General features: G+C 43.7%; 1 protein-coding gene across 1 annotated transcript; it reads right to left on the minus strand.

Moving 5' to 3' along the window:
* Nucleotides 1–5,552: 5,552 nt before the first annotated feature.
* LOC123450342 (beta-hordothionin) lies at nucleotides 5,553–6,781 on the minus strand. The gene is made up of 3 exons (XM_045127647.1): nucleotides 6,477–6,781; nucleotides 5,982–6,053; nucleotides 5,553–5,890 (listed from the first exon to the last, which is right to left on the minus strand). Exons 1-3 carry the CDS (start codon nucleotides 6,712–6,714, stop codon nucleotides 5,790–5,792), a joined length of 411 nt encoding a protein of 136 aa, XP_044983582.1. The 5' UTR covers nucleotides 6,715–6,781; the 3' UTR covers nucleotides 5,553–5,789.
* Nucleotides 6,782–21,380: the final 14,599 nt, after the last annotated feature.

Below are 21,380 nucleotides of genomic sequence, written 5' to 3' on the forward strand. Positions count from 1 at the left end.
TCTCTCCGTTGGCGACTCAACTGACCACCGCCAAAACATTACCTGTATGTACAAATTGGATTGGAAGGATGCGAGGACAAATAAATTATTTGGTGGAAGAAGGAATCGTACATGAAACACAAAGAAATATGGGGGGACCTGGTGTATGTTGTTCCTCATAGATATGTCCTCTCTTGTACAGTTTCCTGCATAACCTTTACCTCCAACCTGAATTCTGGAGGACACCAATCTCAGAGGCCCAACCTCGTTGTGCACTTGCTGGAGCACCATGGAGAAGAACAGATTTCCCACCAAGAGTTCCATGTGCCAAAAAGAAAAGGAGGATATCATTAGCATTAAAAGAACTAGAGTTTAGAACTTGAGTTGGTTGAGCGCCTCTGATGAATGAGGAGGCCATGACAACGTCACCAAGATGTGGAGGAGGGGGCCGTGTGCGCTGCTGCAGCCTTGATCGACCGTCGCCGGCTAGGAGCACGATGAGATGTCATCCGCCTTCGCTCCAAACGCCAGTGGCCCATGCCGCACGCTCGCCCTGCCTTGATGCGGGTTCCATCGCTGCAACCTCGTCGGAGGCGCCGTCGGCTCGTTGCCGCTGCCGCCAGCACGGCTAGAGATTTTCAGGGCCTGAAAGAGAAGGGGGAGGATCAGCGAACTGGCCTATTTACTCTAACGGACAAGTGTGTAAATCGAGTCGCTCGACTTTTTGAAGAATAGATCAGATATATGAAGAGGAAGTTGCTCGATGTACAAAAACCTCTAGAACATCTACTCATCTCCTCTCAGATGCTCTCTCCGTTGGCGACTCAACTGACCACCGCCAAAACATTACCTGTATGTACAAATTGGATTGGAAGGATGCGAGGACAAATAAATTATTTGGTGGAAGAAGGAATCGTACATGAAACACAAAGAAATATGGGGGGACCTGGTGTATGTTATTCCTCATAGATATGTCCTCTCTTGTACAGTTTCCTGCATAACCTTTACCTCCAACCTGAATTCTGGAGGACACCAATCTCAGAGGCCCAACCTCGTTGTGCACTTGCTGGAGCACCATGGAGAAGAACAGATTTCCCACCAAGAGTTCCATGTGCCAAAAAGAAAAGGAGGATATCATTAGCATTAAAATAACTAGAGTTTAGAACTTGAGTTGGTTGAGCGCCTCTGATGAATGAGGAGGCCATGACAGCGTCACCAAGATGTGGAGGAGGGGGCCGTGTGCGCTGCTGCAGCCTTGATCGACCGTCGCCGGCTAGGAGCACGATGAGATGTCATCCGCCATCGCTCCAAAGGCCAGTGGCCCATGCCGCACGCTCGCCCTGCCTTGATGCGGGTTCCATCGCTGCAACCTCGTCGGAGGTGCCGTCGGCTCGTTGTCGCTGCCGCCAGCGCGGCTAGAGATTTTCAGGGCCTGAAAGAGAAGGGGGAGGATCAGTGAACTGGCCTATTGACTCTAACGGACAAGTGTATAAATCGAGTCGCTCGACTTTTTGAAGAATAGATCAGATATATGAAGAGGAAGTTGCTCGATGTACAAAAGCCTCTAGAACATCTACTCATCTCCTCTCAGATGCTCTCTCCATTGGCGACTCAACTGACCACCGCCAAAACATTACCTGTATGTACAAATTGGATTGGAAGGATGCGAGGACAAATAAATTATTTGGTGGAAGAAGGAATCGTACATGAAACACAAAGAAATATGGGGGGACCTGGTGTATGTTGTTCCTCATAGATATGTCCTCTCTTGTACAGTTTCCTGCATAACCTTTACCTCAAACCTGAATTCTGGAGGACACCAATCTCAGAGGCCCAACCTCGTTGTGCACTTGCTGGAGCACCATGGAGAAGAACAGATTTCCCACCAAGAGTTCCATGTGCCAAAAAGAAAAGGAGGATATCATTAGCATTAAAATAACTAGAGTTCAGAACTTGAGTTGGTTGAGCGCCTCTCAATGAATGAGGAGGCCATGACAGCGTCACCAAGATGTGGAGGAGGGGGCCGTGTGCGCTGTTGCAGCCTTGATCGACCGTCGCCGGCTAGGAGATGAGATGTCATCCGCCATCGCTCCAAAGGCCAGTGGCCCATGCCGCACGCTCGCCCTGCCTTGATGCGGGTTCCATCGCTGCAACCTCGTCGGAGGCGCCGTCGGCTCGTTGCCGCTGCCGCCAGCGCGGCTAGAGATTTTCAGGGCCTGAAAGAGAAGGGGAGGATCACCGAACTAGCCTGGAGGCAGCCGCTAGAGCGCCGGATCCCCTTGGGCGCCTTGCTGTGGCTAGATCCCCTGGACCGTCGGTTGCTCGCGTGGGTCGCATCGGCTCCTTGAGCGCTTATGGCTGGCCTCCGCTGAACCCCTTCGATCGCCGGTTCCTTCGCTGGCGTCGCCTCGGCTTATCTCAGCCGACGCAGATGCAGATGATAAATGGGCCAACGAAGCATCGATTTTTCTGTAGTTTGCAAGTTAGATAATGGGCCATTGGGCCCAATGAAAAAAATGCCTTCAAAAAAGTCTCCAGAGTAGCTGACCATCAGGACAGTCTGCCCAATCGTGGTAAACCGGCCTTAAACAATGATCTGACAGCCAGAAATGATATAAATTGGTAATCCGACGGCCAAAATCGTGAGTGCACGAGAGAGCTCCTTTTAGGTCTAGTTTTACTGTCCTTAATAGCTGAGGAGGAGGCGGGACTTTATTTTCCGGGGTTCATGGCCCGCCGAAGATGGGGAACGAGCGTTGGTGGTTATTTTAGTATAGGTTTGGAGTCCGGTTTATTTGAAATATGTCTAAGTGCAATGAATTTGCTCCGGTTTTATGTAAAATCATCCACATATGAATGAATATTGTCTGGTGTGTTCAAATGTTTATCAAATTTGTTCAATTTTTGTTAGAGTTCTTCCAAAATGAAACCGGACATATGCGATAGCATTGGATTACTGTCTACAGCATATGTGTCCGCTAATTGGTACCACCTCTCCGTAGACACATGCAGAAGAAAATTTGAAGATCAACAGCGGTGATGTACTTAGTAGTTTGACTTCGACACTACTGGTTTTAATTTTCCTATGTTGGTACTCTTCAGCTATTAATTTGATCTTTACACACTTCCCGGTCAGGTTTGGTGTTTTTAAGTAGGCATCTCCGTAAATGTGTTCCGCGTCTTGTTTATTCCATCCCATGCATTATCCACTAAACGCACCATTGTAAATGACTTTCATTTTTATGAGCAAAGCAGGAGCTTTGTCGATTTCATTAAGAGAGAAAAAAGGCAAATACATGCTTCATCGGTTTAAAAGTAAAACAAGGCCAAAAACCAACATGAACCAACACTAACACCAAAACAAACATGCCAACACCACCTAACATGCACGACGGCCCCGCCAAACATTGGAAAATATCAAGCCTAGCCATCGGCCTCCAACGCCACACTCCATGCCGACCAGCCGCAAATTAGTGTGAAAAGGTAATCTTCAACAATATATCCGAGAGGAGAAGGACGCCTACGGGCGCTAACATCACCAGCAACGACCCCCATCAAAGAATATGGATTTTGACAACAGCCTTATGCCTCGCCACCTTTGACCCAGGGTAGGGGCAGGCCCTTACTAAGATCAACAACGGCGAACCAAACCAAAAGGAAAAAAAGAAACATCGGGGCCTCCACTACACCATGAAGGGCCGCCTGCATAGGTGTCAACACCACCACTACTACGAGGACCCTTGAAGCCAAAATGCAGCAACCACCTCGTAGCCATACTCATCCGTGCGTTCACCGGAGGACAATCTCGCCGCCAACTAACACTGCCTCGTCACAAACTAACACTCTAGCATGTTGCTTGAGTAGCCGCAACCAAAGCACACCGATGACGCCCACCAACAACACCACCGTGTTGCCACGCGATGCACTAACACACGCATCACTGCATTAGAGTCATCCTGCAGAGCGAAAAGTGTAGTCACGCCATCATCAACCCGAAGAGGTCACCTCCAAAGACGGAGCGTCAAATCGGGTGTTGCCTTGATTTGAGCCCTTCGAGTCAGAGCGTGAGAAACCACCGTCGTGCAACATTGATGCCTCCCACACGGCCTACCACGTCACCAGAACAACACCTGGAGCAGCGCCGCCGACCGCCCAATCTGAGCAATGGTGTGCCGGCAGGTCCAGAGTAGGCCGCAACTGCGAGCAGGATGCAAGCCCCTGCGGCACACACCATGCGACAACTCCAGTAGATCCCTCTATGGGGTATCCTAGCTAGGCGATTGGCACGATGATAACAGAGGCAAGGGTTTTTACCCAGGTTCAGGCTCTCATGGAGGAGATAATGCTCTTCGTCATGCTCGTGTTCTCGGGACCAGAATTGATGGGTAATCAGAAAGGTCAACCACTTATCTTAATATTATGCTCTCGGGATCCGGTGTTGGTTCCATATCTATGTTTGTGTGGCCATTCTCAGTTATGCGTAATGGCTAGTTTGCAAGACATCCCTACCTTCCACAATTGCCCGCCAAATCTAGGATGGTCGAGTCCCACTATATAACATCCAAAAAGAATTACAGGGAAGTACACTACTTTTAATATATGACCAATCAGCCTCTTGGAGTTCTCCAGAATATCCTATGCTTAACATGCTAATACACCAGGTTGAAAATATCGATATCTCTAAACCCCAGGCCACCCACATATTTGGGGATCATCATTTTTCCCATATATCCGCACCCATATATCCCTTGATCATAGTGACCTATTATCTTCTCACAACACTTGCATGGGCAGTAGGGTTGTGGACTCGGTTCACGCATCCTCGTGCGTGCGGATGGACGGTATGTCGGGGCAGCGGCCATGGATGTGGTGCGACGGTTGTGGTCTATGGATGGTTGACTACAAGCAGCTAGGTCGTACGGTGTTGCAATTCGAGGAGAGTGGTGATGTGTCTGGGTGGTGGGCCTGAAAGGTTGTGTCGGTTGAGTGGGTGGCGATCCCGAGAGCTTGGCAGCTTCGAGTGCATTGATCTCAAAGTCGTGTGGGCAATGAGGTTGCCCCCAAAGTTAGTCGTCAACATTTCATCTACGGTATCCAATGCATGTCTTTGTGGGTGCTTGCCTCTTCACCTCCGCGGGAGAGTCTCAGTCTGGTCCTCCCATAGTTGTCTTGACTTCTTTTTAACGGTGGTGGATGGCTGGCTCACTTGGCTAGTAGAGCTTCATGTTGTTGTGTGTTTGTATGGTTGACGTTTGGTATGGTGTTCAGCCCGCCGTCGACGAATGTGGGCATGTCCCAGTGTGTTTCAATGTTTGGGAGTGGGCTTCACCTTTGTATCGGTTTTACCCAAGTTTTTCATAATTAACGGGAAAATCTTCTTCTTAGTTAATAAAACGGGCAAATATTTTGCCTTGTGTGTCATAAAAAGAAAGATCAGAGAATTGCTCAGCAAAAATGCAAAAGAAAACATGATCCATTTCAGGGCTTGTGTCACAGACTAAAATAAATAAAAAGGACTAAAGAATATTACTTGAAGCATTTACTCATAGAGTTTATATCCACACGCACGCAAATGATACAACATATACCCAGGGCCTGCATATACCATTATATCTCAGTCATGGTAGTACATCAGGGAAGCAAAATGGCATCCAACATGATGGTTTTTATTCGAACAAGGAATGGAAATACACACACATAAAACAGGTTGACACACTGGTTTGGATACTCTCGATGGGATCCAATTTTATTGAACGCAAAGGTGAGATACAACCTTGCCCTTTGAAATCTCAGACCATGGATACACATCATTAGGCAGTAAGGGATGTGAGGCCAACATCACCGTTACAGAAATTGACACAAGCATCACTACAATGTTCCACATAGAGTTTCATCTCTTCGTCGTCAGCAGCTGGTGCCCAAATATATAGCATATTATGTGTCAAGAACTAGCCTTTTCAATTAGTTTACAGGAATACAGATACCAGATCAATTTTATTTACCTGCGTTGACCATGTAGTCACACATGGAAGCCCTACACCCCAAGTTGCAATAGTCGATGGTGTCTGGTTCATCTGTCAAAATAAAATATCTAGCATGTAAATATAATCGCATCTAAGACAAACAATTCCTCTGTTACAATACGATTATCATCTTCGATATTGGCATCGTCTCCATCATTCGCTTTTTATTAGTCATTTCACAATTACTTGTTGGTAACCAGGCAACTTTTCTCTAACTTTTTTGATGAACCGGACCCTAAGAGACCGCCTTTCAAAAAAATTTACTTGTTGGTAAAAAGTTAAGAAAACTTATATTTATGGAAACATTATTCATGAAAAACTGATCATACAAATATCATCGGATTTTTTTTAAAAAAAGTTCATTATATTATTCGGAAAACTTAGAAAACTCGAACTGGCCATACGCTTTATATGATGACATCTTATTTTAGAAAGAACTAGTAATATGGAATAGAAGGAGTTCATTCCCTTTACCTGAGTTTGACACAAGGGCCAATTTCGGGAAGCCTGAAGGGCATTTTAGGCCACTTGTGAGTTTACACCTACAGGCGTTTGCGCATAACTTCTGAGCACCACGGACGCGGCAAAGGTTGTAGCAATTTCTTCCTAGGGTGCTCCTGCAGCAACTCTTGCCTTCTACTTGCACATGTTCCAGAACCAACCCCAGTATGAGTAAACACACCATCACACCCTTGAGGCCCTTGCTTCCCATGGCTGGCAGGCTATCTTGCAGAACACAGGCTTTGGTTGATGGGAGTATTGAGACTGGGCTTGGATGGCTCTTAGTTATAGGAGATGGTGGTTGTGGCACATGGTATGTCCAAGTGATGGTTGTTGTAAATGTTACGTGTTCATGCCAGCCGGACGAAAACAAAAGCTCCTAGCTGTTAACTACGAGTGTGTTTGAAGGGGTACACTCCACCTCTAAACTCTACTTCACTCCACTTCTAAACTCCACTCACAATCATTATCCACACGTGACAATGACAAAATCAGTTTCTAGTTGCATATCACTCCTTAAACATCCCCTTCCCCTCCCAACCCTAGCCGCCCAACTCCCTCCCCCTCCCAACCCTAGCCGCCCAACTCCCTCCCCCTCCCTTCCTCGCCGCCGCGTGAGGCAGCCGTCGGGCAAGCCCGGGGCGCCAAGGATCGTGGCGGCGGGGCCTTGGCTGCCCTGCCTCTGTGTGGGGAACTCCGGATCTGGAGCGGCGGCTCCATGGATGAGGCACGACAAGCTAGCAGTCGTGCGGACGGTGGATCTCGCGTTCGAGCCGCGCGGGCGGCGGGATCCAGTGGTCGTTGCCGGCCGGCGGCAGCTTCTGCGGTGGTCGGTGCGCGCGATCTGGCGCATCCCCTCCTCCCATGTTCGGCGTGCGGGCTAGCATGGTCGGACCGTGCTTCCTTGGGTCGCCGGTTCTGTACAGGAGGCACTGCTGATGATGGGGATCTAGTTCGGGCGAAATCCCTGGCCGGCCATGGCCGACTGCGTCGACGGCGACGCCTGAGGGCGCCGTTCCCCTCCTTGGAGGCGTCGGTATGGACTGATCCCCTCACTTCCCCTTCCCCTAGGTCTCCCGGGCGAAAGCCCTAACTTTGTTGGGCAGCGGCGGCGCTCACGGCGTCGTTCCCTTCTTGAAGGCGCCGCTTTGGGAACCTTGGGCTGGCTGGTGCTTGTGGGTGGTGGGCGACGGCGGTGGTGCGACCCTATCCTAGCATGGATCTATGTCCGCTGCTTGGAGATGGACTCGCGTTGGTGGAGGTCGTCGTTTGGCGTCATGGTGGCGTCGATGGCGGAGGCACCTGCCAAGGCTGGTACCTCAATCTGCTCTGAAGATGAACCAGTGGAAGATGGTGACGGCGACACATGTGAGTGTGTCAGACCGGTTTGTGCCCCTGACCCGGTATGTGGCTCGGTCGGGGCCTCCGGCTTTAGATGTTAGGCTTAGGTGAGAGGTCTGGGTATTTGGCTCAGCTTGCACCCCTTCATCATATGGATAGGAGTAGCGGCAAATGTTGCCAAGATGGCGGATTCAGACATATTGTTGTACTACTTTGTAAGGTCCTCGGAAATAATCAATAAAATGGTCGCATGCATCTCCCAGATGCAGAGACCGGGGGTCATCCTCCTTTTCTAAAAAAAAAATCACTCCTTAAACATGATACTTTTTAAAATAGCTTATGGACAAATATTGGACCTTGTCCTTCTTGCCTTGCCAAGGAGCCGACTTTGGCAATGACAACAAAGTGTCTTTAATCACAGGCGGCAATGGCAAAAAGGCGACCTTATGACTGTCATCCATCCCAAGAGAAATTTGGTTATAATCATGTGTGTATGATAAAGATGATGGTTGTGAGATACGTGCACGTGAACATGTTTGTATTAAACCATCTGCGACCGCAGTTCACATGGTATATTACTTAAGTGTTGGTAATGAATCCCTCAAAACCGAAACTTTTGGCAGTTAGCTAGTTCTTGTCCTTATGTGCTTTAGGGCCTTTTCAACCCTCCACGGTGCTAAGAATGCCACATCGGCAAAAAGTTGACGTAGCAAAGCAATTAAGAAGAAGAGAAAGCATGAAGACCCAAGGAAGAAACAACAATGTCAAACGAGTGAATCTATGCAAAACACGTATGCATGCGGAATTTTTGTTGCTAAACAATAAAATGGAGAAATCTTAGCTAGAAAAAGCTAAGCATATATACATGCATAGGGGAATTTAGTTCATAAGTCCTTCGATGCACTTAGCACCTTGTCTAAGCACCTGTGGTGGATCCAAAAACCTCTAGAATGCCCAGCAAAGCACAAACTAAGGTATCTAAGATGCCATTTTTAATACAAAGTCATCGTATACAAATGTCTAACATAAGGTGTCGCATCGATGGTAGATTCACTCATGAGTGAGCACCATTACTTTGTTCTAGAACGCAATTGACCTCTACCTGGGATCGGGAAAGTTTGTACGATGAGATAATACAATTTTGTTGAAAAAAATTTAACAATGAATCTTTCACAAATCTGATGATGTGGGAAGAGATAGGAGTGGCATGTGTTGGAGCAGAAAATCAAATAAGAGGTTGATACAAGGGATAGCACGCAAATGTTGAATCTGGCTTACTCTGAGATGAAATGAGCATTCGCCTACGTTGCTGATTCAAGTGCGCCAACCCAACTTCGGTTTTGAGAACCTTCCATGTGCCATTTTGAGAAGCTTCTATGTACGGTAGTGACAGGTTTTGCGAACCTTTTATGCGGTTTCTGGAAGCTTGCATCTTTTTCTTTTCTTTTCTTTCTTTATTCTCTAGCGATTATTATATTTTATATTTCTTTGTTCAGTTGAATTTCTTCCTTATTTTTCCATTTTTGTTTTTCATGTTATTTGTAAAATAAAAGAGTGAGCATCTTTATATGGCATAAACATTTAAAAAAAGTGTCTGAACAAATTTTCACATTTTTCATGAACATGTTGTTGTATGCCGTGAAAATTCTCCAAAATTTACACGAACTATATTTTACATTTTCATGAACATTTTTACAAATGCTAAAATCATTTTTAAATGGTTATAAGCACTTCTATAAGTCACGAACATGTTTTAAAAATTGAGTGAGCACATTTTTATATTTCATGAAATTTTTTGAAACGAGTTTTTGCTGGATGGTACAACCATTTTTTAAATATCACGGATATTTTTATAAATTAGTGAAAATTGTTGGTAAGTGTCATGAAATTTGTATAAAAAGTATACTGACACTATTTTGAGCTGCTTGAACAATTTTCCTTTTTTAGCACAATCCACTAGGTTTATTCATTAATAATTATTGGAATACAAAGAGTGTCATGGGGCAGACCAAGCCATGTGTGTCTCCCAACCTAGCTAGACTACGGGCTTCATAATTTGAGCCTCTTCTCTCATGGAAGAAATTACATAAGGTGAAAGAAGACCTAGAAGCACTAATATCACTGAAAACCACATCATATTTACCATCTTGTAAAGTGGCGATGTGATTGACCGCGTTTAGACAATCCATCACAATATGCGCCCTGTGGAGATTCAAGTCTATAGCCAATGCAATGCCTTCGGGAGAAGCAATAGATTCCAAGCCTACAGGATCACTAATCTCCGATAAGACAAGAGCTAAAGTGTCCAATATAATCCTTGATCATCCCTACAGACTGCAACATCAGTAACATATAAGCCTGGCCTGGAAATACCAACATCCACATTCATTTTGGAGGACCCATTCTTCCTATACAAAAAAGCCATTCTTGGTAGCTGGGAGCGGGAGTCCTCGACCAAGTGGTCCCATCCGAGGTGGACTAGTCCATGTGCTGAGCAAGAGGCCCACCTTGGAGGAAGGACTTCGGAGGCCCAATAAAGGATTGTGAGAATATCACGGATTCTACCAAAGAGTTATCGTGCACTCCAGGGAAAGGATGACCCGTTTGACATGTAACCCATAGACGATAATCGACAGTCATGTAACCCTAGTACCCCAAGTACCTATATAAACTGTGGGGGTTTGCCCGTAGAGGACAATCATATACACAACATCATAACTCCTAGGGTTTAGCCCACAAACTCACAATCTTGAGGTAGATCAACTCTATAATCGCTACATCATCAATACAACAAGAGCATGACGTAGGGTTTTACCTCCATCGTTAGGGCCCCAACCTGGGTAAAAAGCTCGTGTTCGTTGCCTCGTGTTACCGTCGATCCGATCTCACAACTCGACCCTCCCTACCCGAGATCTGCCGGTTTTGACACCGACATTGGTGCATTCAGTGAGAACTCATTGTGTGATCTTTAGGACTCATGGCTGGCTGATGTCTACTACACAACCTTCTTCTTGTAGGCTCGTGTTGGGCCTCCAAGCGCATAGTTTTGTAGGACAGTAGTAAATTTCCCTCAAGTGGATGACCTAAGGTTTATCAATCCGTGGGAGGCGTAGGATGAAGATGGTCTCTCTCAAGCAACCCTGCGATCAAATAACAAAGAGTCTCTTGTGTCCCCAACACACCCAATACAATGGTAAATTGTATAGGTGCACTAGTTCGGCGAAGAGATGGTGATACAAGTGTAATAAGGATGGTAGATATAAGTTTTCGTAATCTGAAAATATAAAACAGCAAGGTAACAAATAGTAAACATCAAAGCAAAACGTTGTATAAATGCTTGGAAACAAGGCCTATGGTCCATACTTTCACTAGTGCAAGTTCTCTCAACAATACTAACATATAAATCCCCCACGTGCGACAAAGAGTTCACTCCAAAGTCACAAATAGCGGAGAAAAAACGAAGAAATCATTGTAGGGTACGAAACCACCTCAAAGTTATCTTTTCTAATCAACCTTATGAGCTATCCCTATAAGTGTCACGAACATCCCTAGAGTTCGTGCTAAAATAACACCTTAAGATACACATCAACCAAAACCCTAATGTCACGTAGATACTCCAATGTCACCACAAGTACCCATGGGCATGATTATACGATATGCATCACATAATTTAAGATTCATCATGTTCAATCCAACACAAAGAACTTCAAAGAGTGCCCCAAAGTTTCTACCGGAAAGTCAAGACGAAAACATGTGCCAACCCCTATGCATAGATTCCCAAGGTCACGGAATTCACAAGTTGATCACCAAAACATATATCAAGTGAATCAATAGAACATCCCACTATCACCACAGATATCCCATCACAAGACATACATCAAGTTTTCTCAAATCCTTAAAGACTCAATCCGACAAGAAAACTTCAAAGGGAAAACTCAATTCATCACAAGAAGATAGAGAGGAGAAAACTCCATATGATTAATCTATATTAATAAAGCTCGTGATACATCAAGATCGTGCCATCTCAAGAACACGAGAGAGAGAGAGAGAGAGAGAGAGAGAGAGAGAGAGATTGAACACATAGCTACTAGTACTTACCCTTAGCCATGAGGGTGAACTACTCCCTCCTGGTCATGGAGACCACCGGATGATGAAGATGGCCTCCGATGATGGTTTCCCCCCTCCGACAGGGTGCTGGAACGGGCTCCCGATTGGTTTTTGTGGCTCTAGAGGCTTGCGGCGGCGGAACTCCCGATCTAGGTTTCTTTTTGGGGGTTTTGGTATTTATAGGAATTTTTGGCGCCAGTCTCATGTCAAGGAGGTGCTCGAGGAGTCCACAAGCCACACAGGCGCGTCCTAGGGGGTGGTCTTGAGTGGCAGGCTTGTGACCTCCTGGTCCACTTCCTGGCCCAGCTCTTTGCTCCAGTATATTTTATATTTTACAAAAATATTCTCAGTAACTTTTCAGCCCATTTCGAGAACTTCTATTTCCACACAAAAACGACACCATGGTAGATCTGCTGAAAACAACGTCAGTCCGGGTTAGTTCTAATAAAATCATACCAAAATCATATAAAATTATTGTAAACATGGCACGAATACTTCATAAATTATAGATACGTTGGAGACGTATGAGCATTCCCAAGCTTAATTCATGCTCGTCCTCGAATAGGTAAATGATAAAAGATATAATTTATGAAGTGTGAATGCTAGCATAGTGCACAAGTTTGATCAATGATACTCCCAAACACTTTTTTCTAGCATCAATATAAACCATAAACTGTAGCTCATCTCATAAAACATCTCATGATAAAGTAATAATCTATTCACATGTTAAAGTGAAGACCATAATTTTTTTTGAAAACTAATAAACCATGCTTTCAGTCACCAAACAATTGCAATTCGTCTTATTTTCAGGAAGGGTATATGTAAAAGCTTTTGATTTAGCAAATTCCACATACTCAACTATCATGTAGTCTTCCATGATTGCTAACACTCAAAGCATATTTTTAGAACAGATAGCATCCATCGAACACAGAGAAAGATAGGGGCTTAATGTTTCGCCTCCCAACTTATTTATCATACGGATAATTGTCAACAATAATAATTCATGATCAAATATATTTGAATGGCCATATATGCTTGGATCTTTCCCCACCACATGATGCTTGCCAAGAGATAAAGGCGAAATATACGAAGTGGTGAAGATCACCATGACTCTTCCGTAAAGGTAAGTGTTGGAAATATGCCCTAGAGGCAATGATAAAATAGTTATTATTATATTTCCCGTTTCAAGATAATCGTTTATTATCCATGCTATAGTTGTATTGAAAGAAAACATAGATACATGTGTGGATACATAGACAAAACAATGTCCCTAGCAAGCCTCTAGTTGGCTAGCGAGTTGATCAAGGATAGTCAAGGTTTTCTCACTATATGCAAGTGTTATCACTTGATAACTCGATCACATCATTAGGAGAATCATGTGATGGACTAGACCCAGACTATAAACGTAGCATGTGAACGTGTCATTTTATTGCTATTGTTTTCTGCGTGTCAAGTATTTATTCCTATGACAATGAGATCATATAACTCACTGACACCGGAGGAATGCCTTATGTGTATCAAACGTCGCAACGTAACTGGGTGACTATAAAGGTGCTCTACATGTATCTCCGAAGGTGTCCGTTGAGTTAGTATGAATCAAGACTGGGATTTGTCACTCCGTGTGACGGAGAGGCACTACAAGAAATATGTCAACTAACGACCTTCAATATTGGTCACCGAATGGTCATTGATTTCCATTTGTGACCTTTTTACGACCAAAAACAGACGGTCAAAAGCTGAGGGTCTCTAATGAACTATAATGACATTTTTCCTAGATTGGTCGTAGGATTTTACGACCAAACAGAAGGTCGTAGGTTTAACGACCAACTGATTTGGTCACTTGCAATCCGCCTACACCACTTCAGATCCACCGTGGCAGGCTGATGTGGCAGAATTAAGACCAAATGAAAAGGTCGTAAATTAGATTCAGCCCGGTCCATTCCGATCTTCTACATGGGCCGGGCCCAATAATTTGGCCTTTTATTTTCTAGGATAGAATCTTTTACTAAGCATGTTTTTTATTAGGCCACTTTTCTTTTGGGCCATGGCCTACTCTTTTTAGTCCAGTTCTTGTTTGGGCCTTGGCCTACTCTTTTTTTAGGCCCAAGCTTTTTAGACAAATTCTGATTTGGGCCTTGGCCTACTCTTTTTTTAGGCGCAAGCCTTTTTAGTCTATTTCTTGTTTGGGCCTCAGCCTTTTTGCAGTCCAAACTAACTTTAGTGACCAAACCAAATGGTCCAAACAAAACTCAAATAATTGACAACTTCATCAGGTTCACAAAATACTTCATCAGGTTCAAATAGAGCAAGACACTGTTTCACAAAATACTTCATCAGGTTCACAGGTTCAAAATACTTCACAGGTTCAAATAGAGCACTTCACTGTTTCATCACCAGAATGACCAATCAAGTGGGCTAACTTCATGAGGTTCTTGAGAAGTTAGCCCACTTCACTGTTTCTAGGACAAGTTCTACGACATGTTCAACTTCTACGATGCTTTAGCGTAGAAGAGAGCCATCAAGTGGGCTAACTTCTGTTCCTGTTCTTGAGACTTCTTGCACAGCAGCTCAAGTTCCTTGTCGCGTGCAGCTTCAAATTCTTCCGCCTTTAGTTTGATTGCTGCCATTTCTTCTTGCACCACTTCAGCTTGAAGCTCCGACCTCTCCAGTTTCTGCTCAAGATCACGAACATGAGCAGCCACAACAGCAGTTCCTTTGCCAAAGTTGTTACTAGATGACTTGAGCCCAACATTCCTGAGGAATGTGCTTTGCTTGACTTCGGTCTTGAGCACTTCTTCAACAATCTCAGCATCAGACTTTGGTTCTTCACCTTCTGGTACCGGCTGATACGTCTCAACCGTATCTATAATTTTTTATGGTTTCATGCTGTTATCTTGTCATCTTTGGATGTTTTATGTACCTTTTATATCTTTTTTGGGACTAACTTATTAATTCAGTGCCAAGTGCCAGTTCCTGTTTTTTCTGTGTTTTTGGCTCTTTTCAGATCTGATTTTGGAACGGAGTCCAAACAGAATAAAATCCCCGAAATGATTTTTTCCCAAACGGAAGAAGATCAGGGGGCTTGTGGGCCAAGCCAGGAGGGCTACAGGGAGCCCACAAGCCCCCACTCCGCCACCAGGGGGCGGCGGTGGGCAGGCTTGTGGCCTCCCTGGCGCCCCCCTCACCTAGATCTTTCGCCTATATATTCCCTAAAATACAGCAAAAAATCAAGGGATCCACGAAAATACTTTTCCGCCACCGCAAGCTTCCGTTTCCGCGATATCTCATCTGGAGACCCTTCCCGGTGCCCTGCCGGAGGGGACTTTGGAGTTGAACGGCTTCTTCATCATCATCATCGCCCCTCCAATGACTCGTGAGTAGTTCACTTCAGACCTACGGGTCCGTAGTTAGTAGCTAGATGGCTTCTTCTCTCTCTTGGATCTTCAATACAAAGTTCTCCATGATCTTCATGAAGATCTATCCGATGTAATCTTCTTTGGCGGTGTGTTTGTCCAGATCCGATGAATTGTGGATTTGTGATCAGATTATCTATGATATATATTTGAGTCTTTGCTGATTTCTTATATGCATGATTTGATATCCTTGTAAGTCTCTCCGAGTCTTGGCTTTTGTTTGGCCAACTAGATCTATGATTCTTGCAATGGGAGAAGTGCTTGGTTTTGGGTTCTTACCGTGTGGTGACCTTTCCCAGTGACAGTAGGGGCAGCAAGGCACACATCGTGTAGTTTCCATCAAGGGTAACAAGGTGGGCTCTATCGTAGATATGAGATTGTCCATCTACATCATGTCATCTTTCTTAAGGCGTTACTCTGTTCTTTTGGACTTAATACACTAGATGCATGCTGGATAGCGGTCGACGTGTGGAGTAATAGTAGTAGATGCAGAAAGTATCGGTCTACTTGTTTTGGACATGATGCCTATAGATATAATCATTGCCATAGATGATGTCACGACTTTGCGCGGTTCTATCAGTTGCTCGACAGTAATTTGTTCACCCACCGTCTATTTGCTTTCATGAGAGAAGCCACTAGTAAACACTACGGCCCCCGGGTCTATTCACACCTATCGTTTCCACTTACGCTTTTACTTTGCTTTGTTACTTTGTTGCTTTCACTTCTCACTTGGCGAACAATCTATAAGGGATTGACAACCCCTTTATAGCGTTGGGAGCAAGCTTTTTGTGTTTGTGCAAGCTCTTGTGATACTCCTTCACTGGTTCGATACCTTGGTTCTCAAACTGAGGGAAATACTTACCACCGCTGCGCTACATCACCCTTTCCACTTCGAGGGAACACCAACGCAAGGCTCCAAGGCCACGGGGGAAATCCTTTGCATATTTGCCTAGGAAGTCCCTTAAGGCGTAGCCGTAGCAGAAGGATTCCTGGTGCCATTGACACACCTATTTCTGGCGCCGTTGGAAGGTCTTTTGTTGCAGTAACACCGGCGCGCCCTTCATTTTTTCCATCTCAAGCAAGCATATGGAGGAAAATGATAGACATTAGTGGCAGATCTATGTCACATTCTGCAAGAGAAACCAAACAAGAATGCCACCAAACCAGACCAAGAAATGGATTATTTGAAGTAATCAAACCAGCACACAAAATCTATATGTAGATATTTTACTCAAACTCAAACAGAAGTAGATGATAACTACTAAACTTAAAGCATTATTTGAATCTGGCTACAACAAGTGTACACATAAGCTAGCATATGGAGGAAAATGATAGACATTAGTGGCATATCTATTTCACATTCTGCAAGAGAAACCAAACAAGAATGCCACCAAACCAGACCAAGAAATGGATTATTTGAAGTAATCAAACCAGCACACAAAATCTATATGTAGATATTTTACTCAAACTCAAACAGAAGTAGATGATAGCTACTAAACTTAAAGCATTATTTGAATCTGGCTACAACAAGTGTACACACTTATGTGATCTAGAGACATGCAATCGGAACAATATGGTGGTTCTATATAATATGGCTTCTTTGTTGAGAACTAACATTCAGATCAATTTTCATCATATCATAAAAATGCAACAAATAGCTACAGCAAGTTCTGATATCTTTGTTGAGAACTGTACAACAAATTCTGATATCTTTGTTGAGATACCAAACCTATCATTGGCTCTAGCAAACAACATCAAATCTAGGGTGTGTTCTTGCTGGTTGTGAATCAAACAGGGCTGAGGTCTATAGACAAAACTTTGAACTAGCTGGACAAAAGCATGGAGTGACTTACTATAGCAATCTTGCCTGGCTCCGAAAACCCGTGCTTCTTGCTGTTGTGGGTGGCCTTGAACAAGTCAATCGCAGACAACTCCTCACCCTTATGCTCTTCTTTCTGAAATGTTTTTTAACAAAAATCAAAATGTTATTCAGCAAGAATAAGAAATGATATTCAACGAGGATCAAATGGTAAGGTCTTTAGAAAAAGGTACTCACAGTGGCAAAAATGTGTTCTGTGTAGTGCCTGGAACCAATTCTCTGTTGGTACACGACCTTTTCTCGATTAATCTTGTTCGACACACAGGTTTCCTACAAAAAAGCACAATGTTATTTGCCAAGTTGAAAGAAAGTCGAATAGGCAGTAGTATAGTAGGACAATACGAGTCTGAGCATATTCGATTTGGAAATATTTCAGTTATCCTGCACTAGCACAAGTACATGAACAACTAGTACTATATAAGAGTCAGTGTATTACATATGGTGTTGATTTTGAAAGTTGATGCTCTCTATTGTTCCTACTCTGATCAGAAACATGGAAGAGGAAGAAGGGGACCATGGCCCATTCCCATCCTGATGTGCAGAACATAAATCAGCAAACAGAGCATATACAAACCTTGTGTCTTGGGGTAGACCACATCTGCACCAGAGCTTGCCATTCACCGTCCGTCAGATCTGACACCGGAGACTTGGTGCTCACTTTGTTTGCTGCTACGGTATCAAAATACTACTTCTTGATCTTATGGCGTCGATTCTTTGAACTTTTCTGCAGAACATCCTTGCGCGCGTACTTGATGGTCTCCGAGTGTGTGTTCATCTCAAAATTTGCCTACCAAGACAACAAACAAGGAAGGAACAACATTAGTGATCATTAACTACAAAACAGAAAATAGAGTAGCACATTAACTATAAAACAAGTAGCTTACATCAACTTTCCCAATGTAGTCCTCCACTAGAGTAGCATTATTTTTGTATTCCTTGAAGTGAGGAAGAACCGGCAGATGGCTTCTTGCAACGAGTCCACACTCAGAAGCAAACTTTGCTGCCTGTAGAGGCTTCTCTGGACGCTTCATCCCTTGGGCAATTTGGATAGGCACCTTTGTGCCAAGCGACTTGGTAATTCTCTCTAGCCCTTTGCCCTTTCTAAGTCTATGCTTGTTAGTCATTGCATCTGAAAATGAAATTGAACTCGTAAATTAGAAGAGAAATCGACAAATGCAGGAATGGGTCTGCTAAACAGGTAAGAATACATGATCACTTCCATTTGCAAAATGCACTAGTAAAAGAGAAGGTGAACTTGCCTGGTTGAAGCACAAGTTGCTGTTCTTCTTCACTGACGACATCATTCCTGTCAATAGAAGGTGCACCACGCCTGAGGCGTAGGCAGGCAGTGCCGCTTTCATCCATGCAGAGAGTGGTTTCTTCATCCATGGGCGAAAACTCATCAGACATTTCCACCGAGCTCTCAAAGTCCATGCCCAGCGGACTTTCCTGATGGTCCGTCACAGCCGCCATAGTTGCTTTCTGCCTTGTGACTCTATCAGGTTCATCAGGTTCCAGGATCCTCTTTGTTTGTCCTGGAGGTGGGGCCATCACCCTTCCTGGATGCATTGCAGCAGATGCTTCTCAGCTCTTCCTCTTCTTGCTGGCTGTCTTCTTAACACCAGGCCTCTTTGTTCTAGATTCCTTCGGTGCCTTATATAAATAACACAGAATAAACAATAGATCACAAGATAAATATGTGAGGACAAGGAAACAGAGAGCATACAAGAACCCGAACCCTCCAAGCAAGAGAGAGTTTGCACCTTAACATTCTTGTGCACTACAACTTCATCCTCAGGATTGTACTCTAGGTCATCATTGATAACTCCACTACCTTCTTGAACCTCATTAGTTCTACCTTCTTGTACATCATTTGTTTTCCTAATCATTGACGCTATTGCACCAATGCCAAGGAACTCGAATATCCGATTGTTCCTCATCATATTTCTAGCCCTAACCTTCTCGTACTCGGTGAGAGGATGCTCATCTTTGCAAGGCAAAGGAAACATAATTATTAGGTTAATTGTTGGAATGCATAGATAGACAGCCAAACATATCTTATGATATTTTATTATCATTTAATACTTATTCAGCTAAGGAAGAGTACCAACACACACACACAGCTAAGCCAGCTAATTCAGATTACAGCAATACATTTGCATAATAAAATCTGACAATATTTTACATCACCACCCTCCAAGATATTTTACTTAGCATATTACATTTCACTTAGCATATTAAGACACATTTTATAAATCTGACAGTATAACCACAAGGAGCAACTTGCACACCAATGGGTTGCCTCGGGTTTGACCTTGTCATCCTTGCCATGGATGATCTTGAGGTGGTGCTTGCAAAATAGAATAAACAACAATCAGATACAACAGGGATAAAGTAAAATGATGCACTTATATCAATAAAGGAAATCATTTAGACGAGCATGCATATACATGTAATACATGTGAAGCAAACTTGTTGGATCAACAATATGGTGATGTAGTTAATGCATCAGTACTAATACATGTAAAACACTTGGACCAACATGCACATACACGTGTAGCAATGCACATACAGTTAATGCATCAGTACTAAACTGATAGTTGAAGCAAGCAACTAAATTGAAGCACTTGGACCAGCATGCACATACAAGTGTAGCAATGTATTAGTATTAATACATGTGAAACAAGAGGTAGTAATGTACTAAACCGATAGTTGAAGAAAACTATATATGTGAAGCAATGCATTAACTATTTACAACAATTGCTTTTATGTTTTAACTTGAAATTTTATCCATGTACCTGCAATCATCTATAAGCAAAGTAATTACTCAACTGTATTCCCTAATGGTGGCAAACATATGCATTAACTGGTTGCCCAACATCATTCACTTAAAGCACCGCTCAAGTAAGACACACTAACAAGAAATTAATAGGATTCTACTCAAAATTTATGTGTTAAGACTCTAGCCAAATGTTGTCTATACAATCATGATTTTCACTGCCACCGAATCATTCCGCATTCATTCATGCAGCACAACACAACTATATGACAGTGTTCATCGCTTGATGCAGAGGCCCGTGATAATCCTCTTTTTGGAAGGAAAAAAAAGCACAGCAGAATTAATCGCATGCTTCAGCAAGATAAATGTTCTTCCCATCATCGAAACAGCATACAGAATATATTATGCCATGTTATTTCAAATGAACAACAAATTATGTTCAGAAAAAATTAAAACAAGCCACCTATATCCAGACTCATCACTACTACTCAAGTCAACTAAAGCCAAGCCAAGCCAAACACCAGCAATGAAGTCTGAATAGCTCACCTACACCTAGAATCACTACTACTCAAGTCAAGTCAAGCCAAGCCAAGCCAAACACCAACAATGAAGTCTGAATAGCTCACCTACACCTAGCATCAGCATCACCACTGACTGTTTCCAAAGAAAAACACAAGCTCTAGCTCTTAGTAGTATTAACTTTGAAGACACCATAACAGTTGTAATAAATAGATGGGTATCTGGCCTTGCAGGGAAATACCATCACCAAAAGAAGAAGCATACAACTTAGCTCATTACAATGGTAGCTCTAGCATCCGCATCTACCCAGCCACCGCCACCCATCACACGGCCTAATGCGACTTGCTTCTCTACGCAGATCAAAACAACTATGTCATTCTATATTCAACTGACATATTTACCCCATGAACCCTAACCCTAACCCGAGTACAACTGACATATCGTGCTGCAGCATGAACCCTAACCCTAGCCCCATGAACCCTAGAAGAACACATGAAGGGGATCTAGCCCAGCATGAACCCTAGAAGAACACATGAGGGGGAACCTGATACGTCTCCAACGTATCTATAACTTTTGATGGTTTCATGCTATTATCTTGTCAAACTTTGGATGTTTTGTATACCTTTTATATCTTATTTTGGACTAACTTATTAACTCAGTGCCAAGTGACAGTTCCTGTTTTTTCCATGTTTTTGACCCCTTTCAGAGGAGGATTTTAAACGGAGTCCAAACGGAACGAAACTTCCAAAAAGATTTTTTCCGAAACAGAAGAAGATCGGGAAGCCTCAGAATCAGGACAGGGGGCACCAGGGACCCCACAAGTCCCCTAGCCACGCCTA

Source organism: Hordeum vulgare, chromosome 1H (assembly GCF_904849725.1).
Source record: "Hordeum vulgare subsp. vulgare chromosome 1H, MorexV3_pseudomolecules_assembly, whole genome shotgun sequence".
Classification (NCBI taxonomy): Eukaryota; Viridiplantae; Streptophyta; class Magnoliopsida; order Poales; family Poaceae; genus Hordeum; species Hordeum vulgare.

What these genes read in the sequence shown, in the direction of transcription:
- LOC123450342 (XM_045127647.1), bottom strand. Translation starts at nt 6,714, where the DNA reads ATGGGAAGCAAGGGCCTCAAGGGTGTGATGGTGTGTTTACTCATACTG. An exon ending in GGCCCTTGTGTCAAACTCAG is followed by an intron (nt 6,054 to 6,476) that starts GTAAAGGGAATG and finishes TTATTTTGACAG; the next exon opens with ATGAACCAGACACCATCGAC. An exon ending in TGACTACATGGTCAACGCAG is followed by an intron (nt 5,891 to 5,981) that starts GTAAATAAAATT and finishes TTTGGGCACCAG; the next exon opens with CTGCTGACGACGAAGAGATG.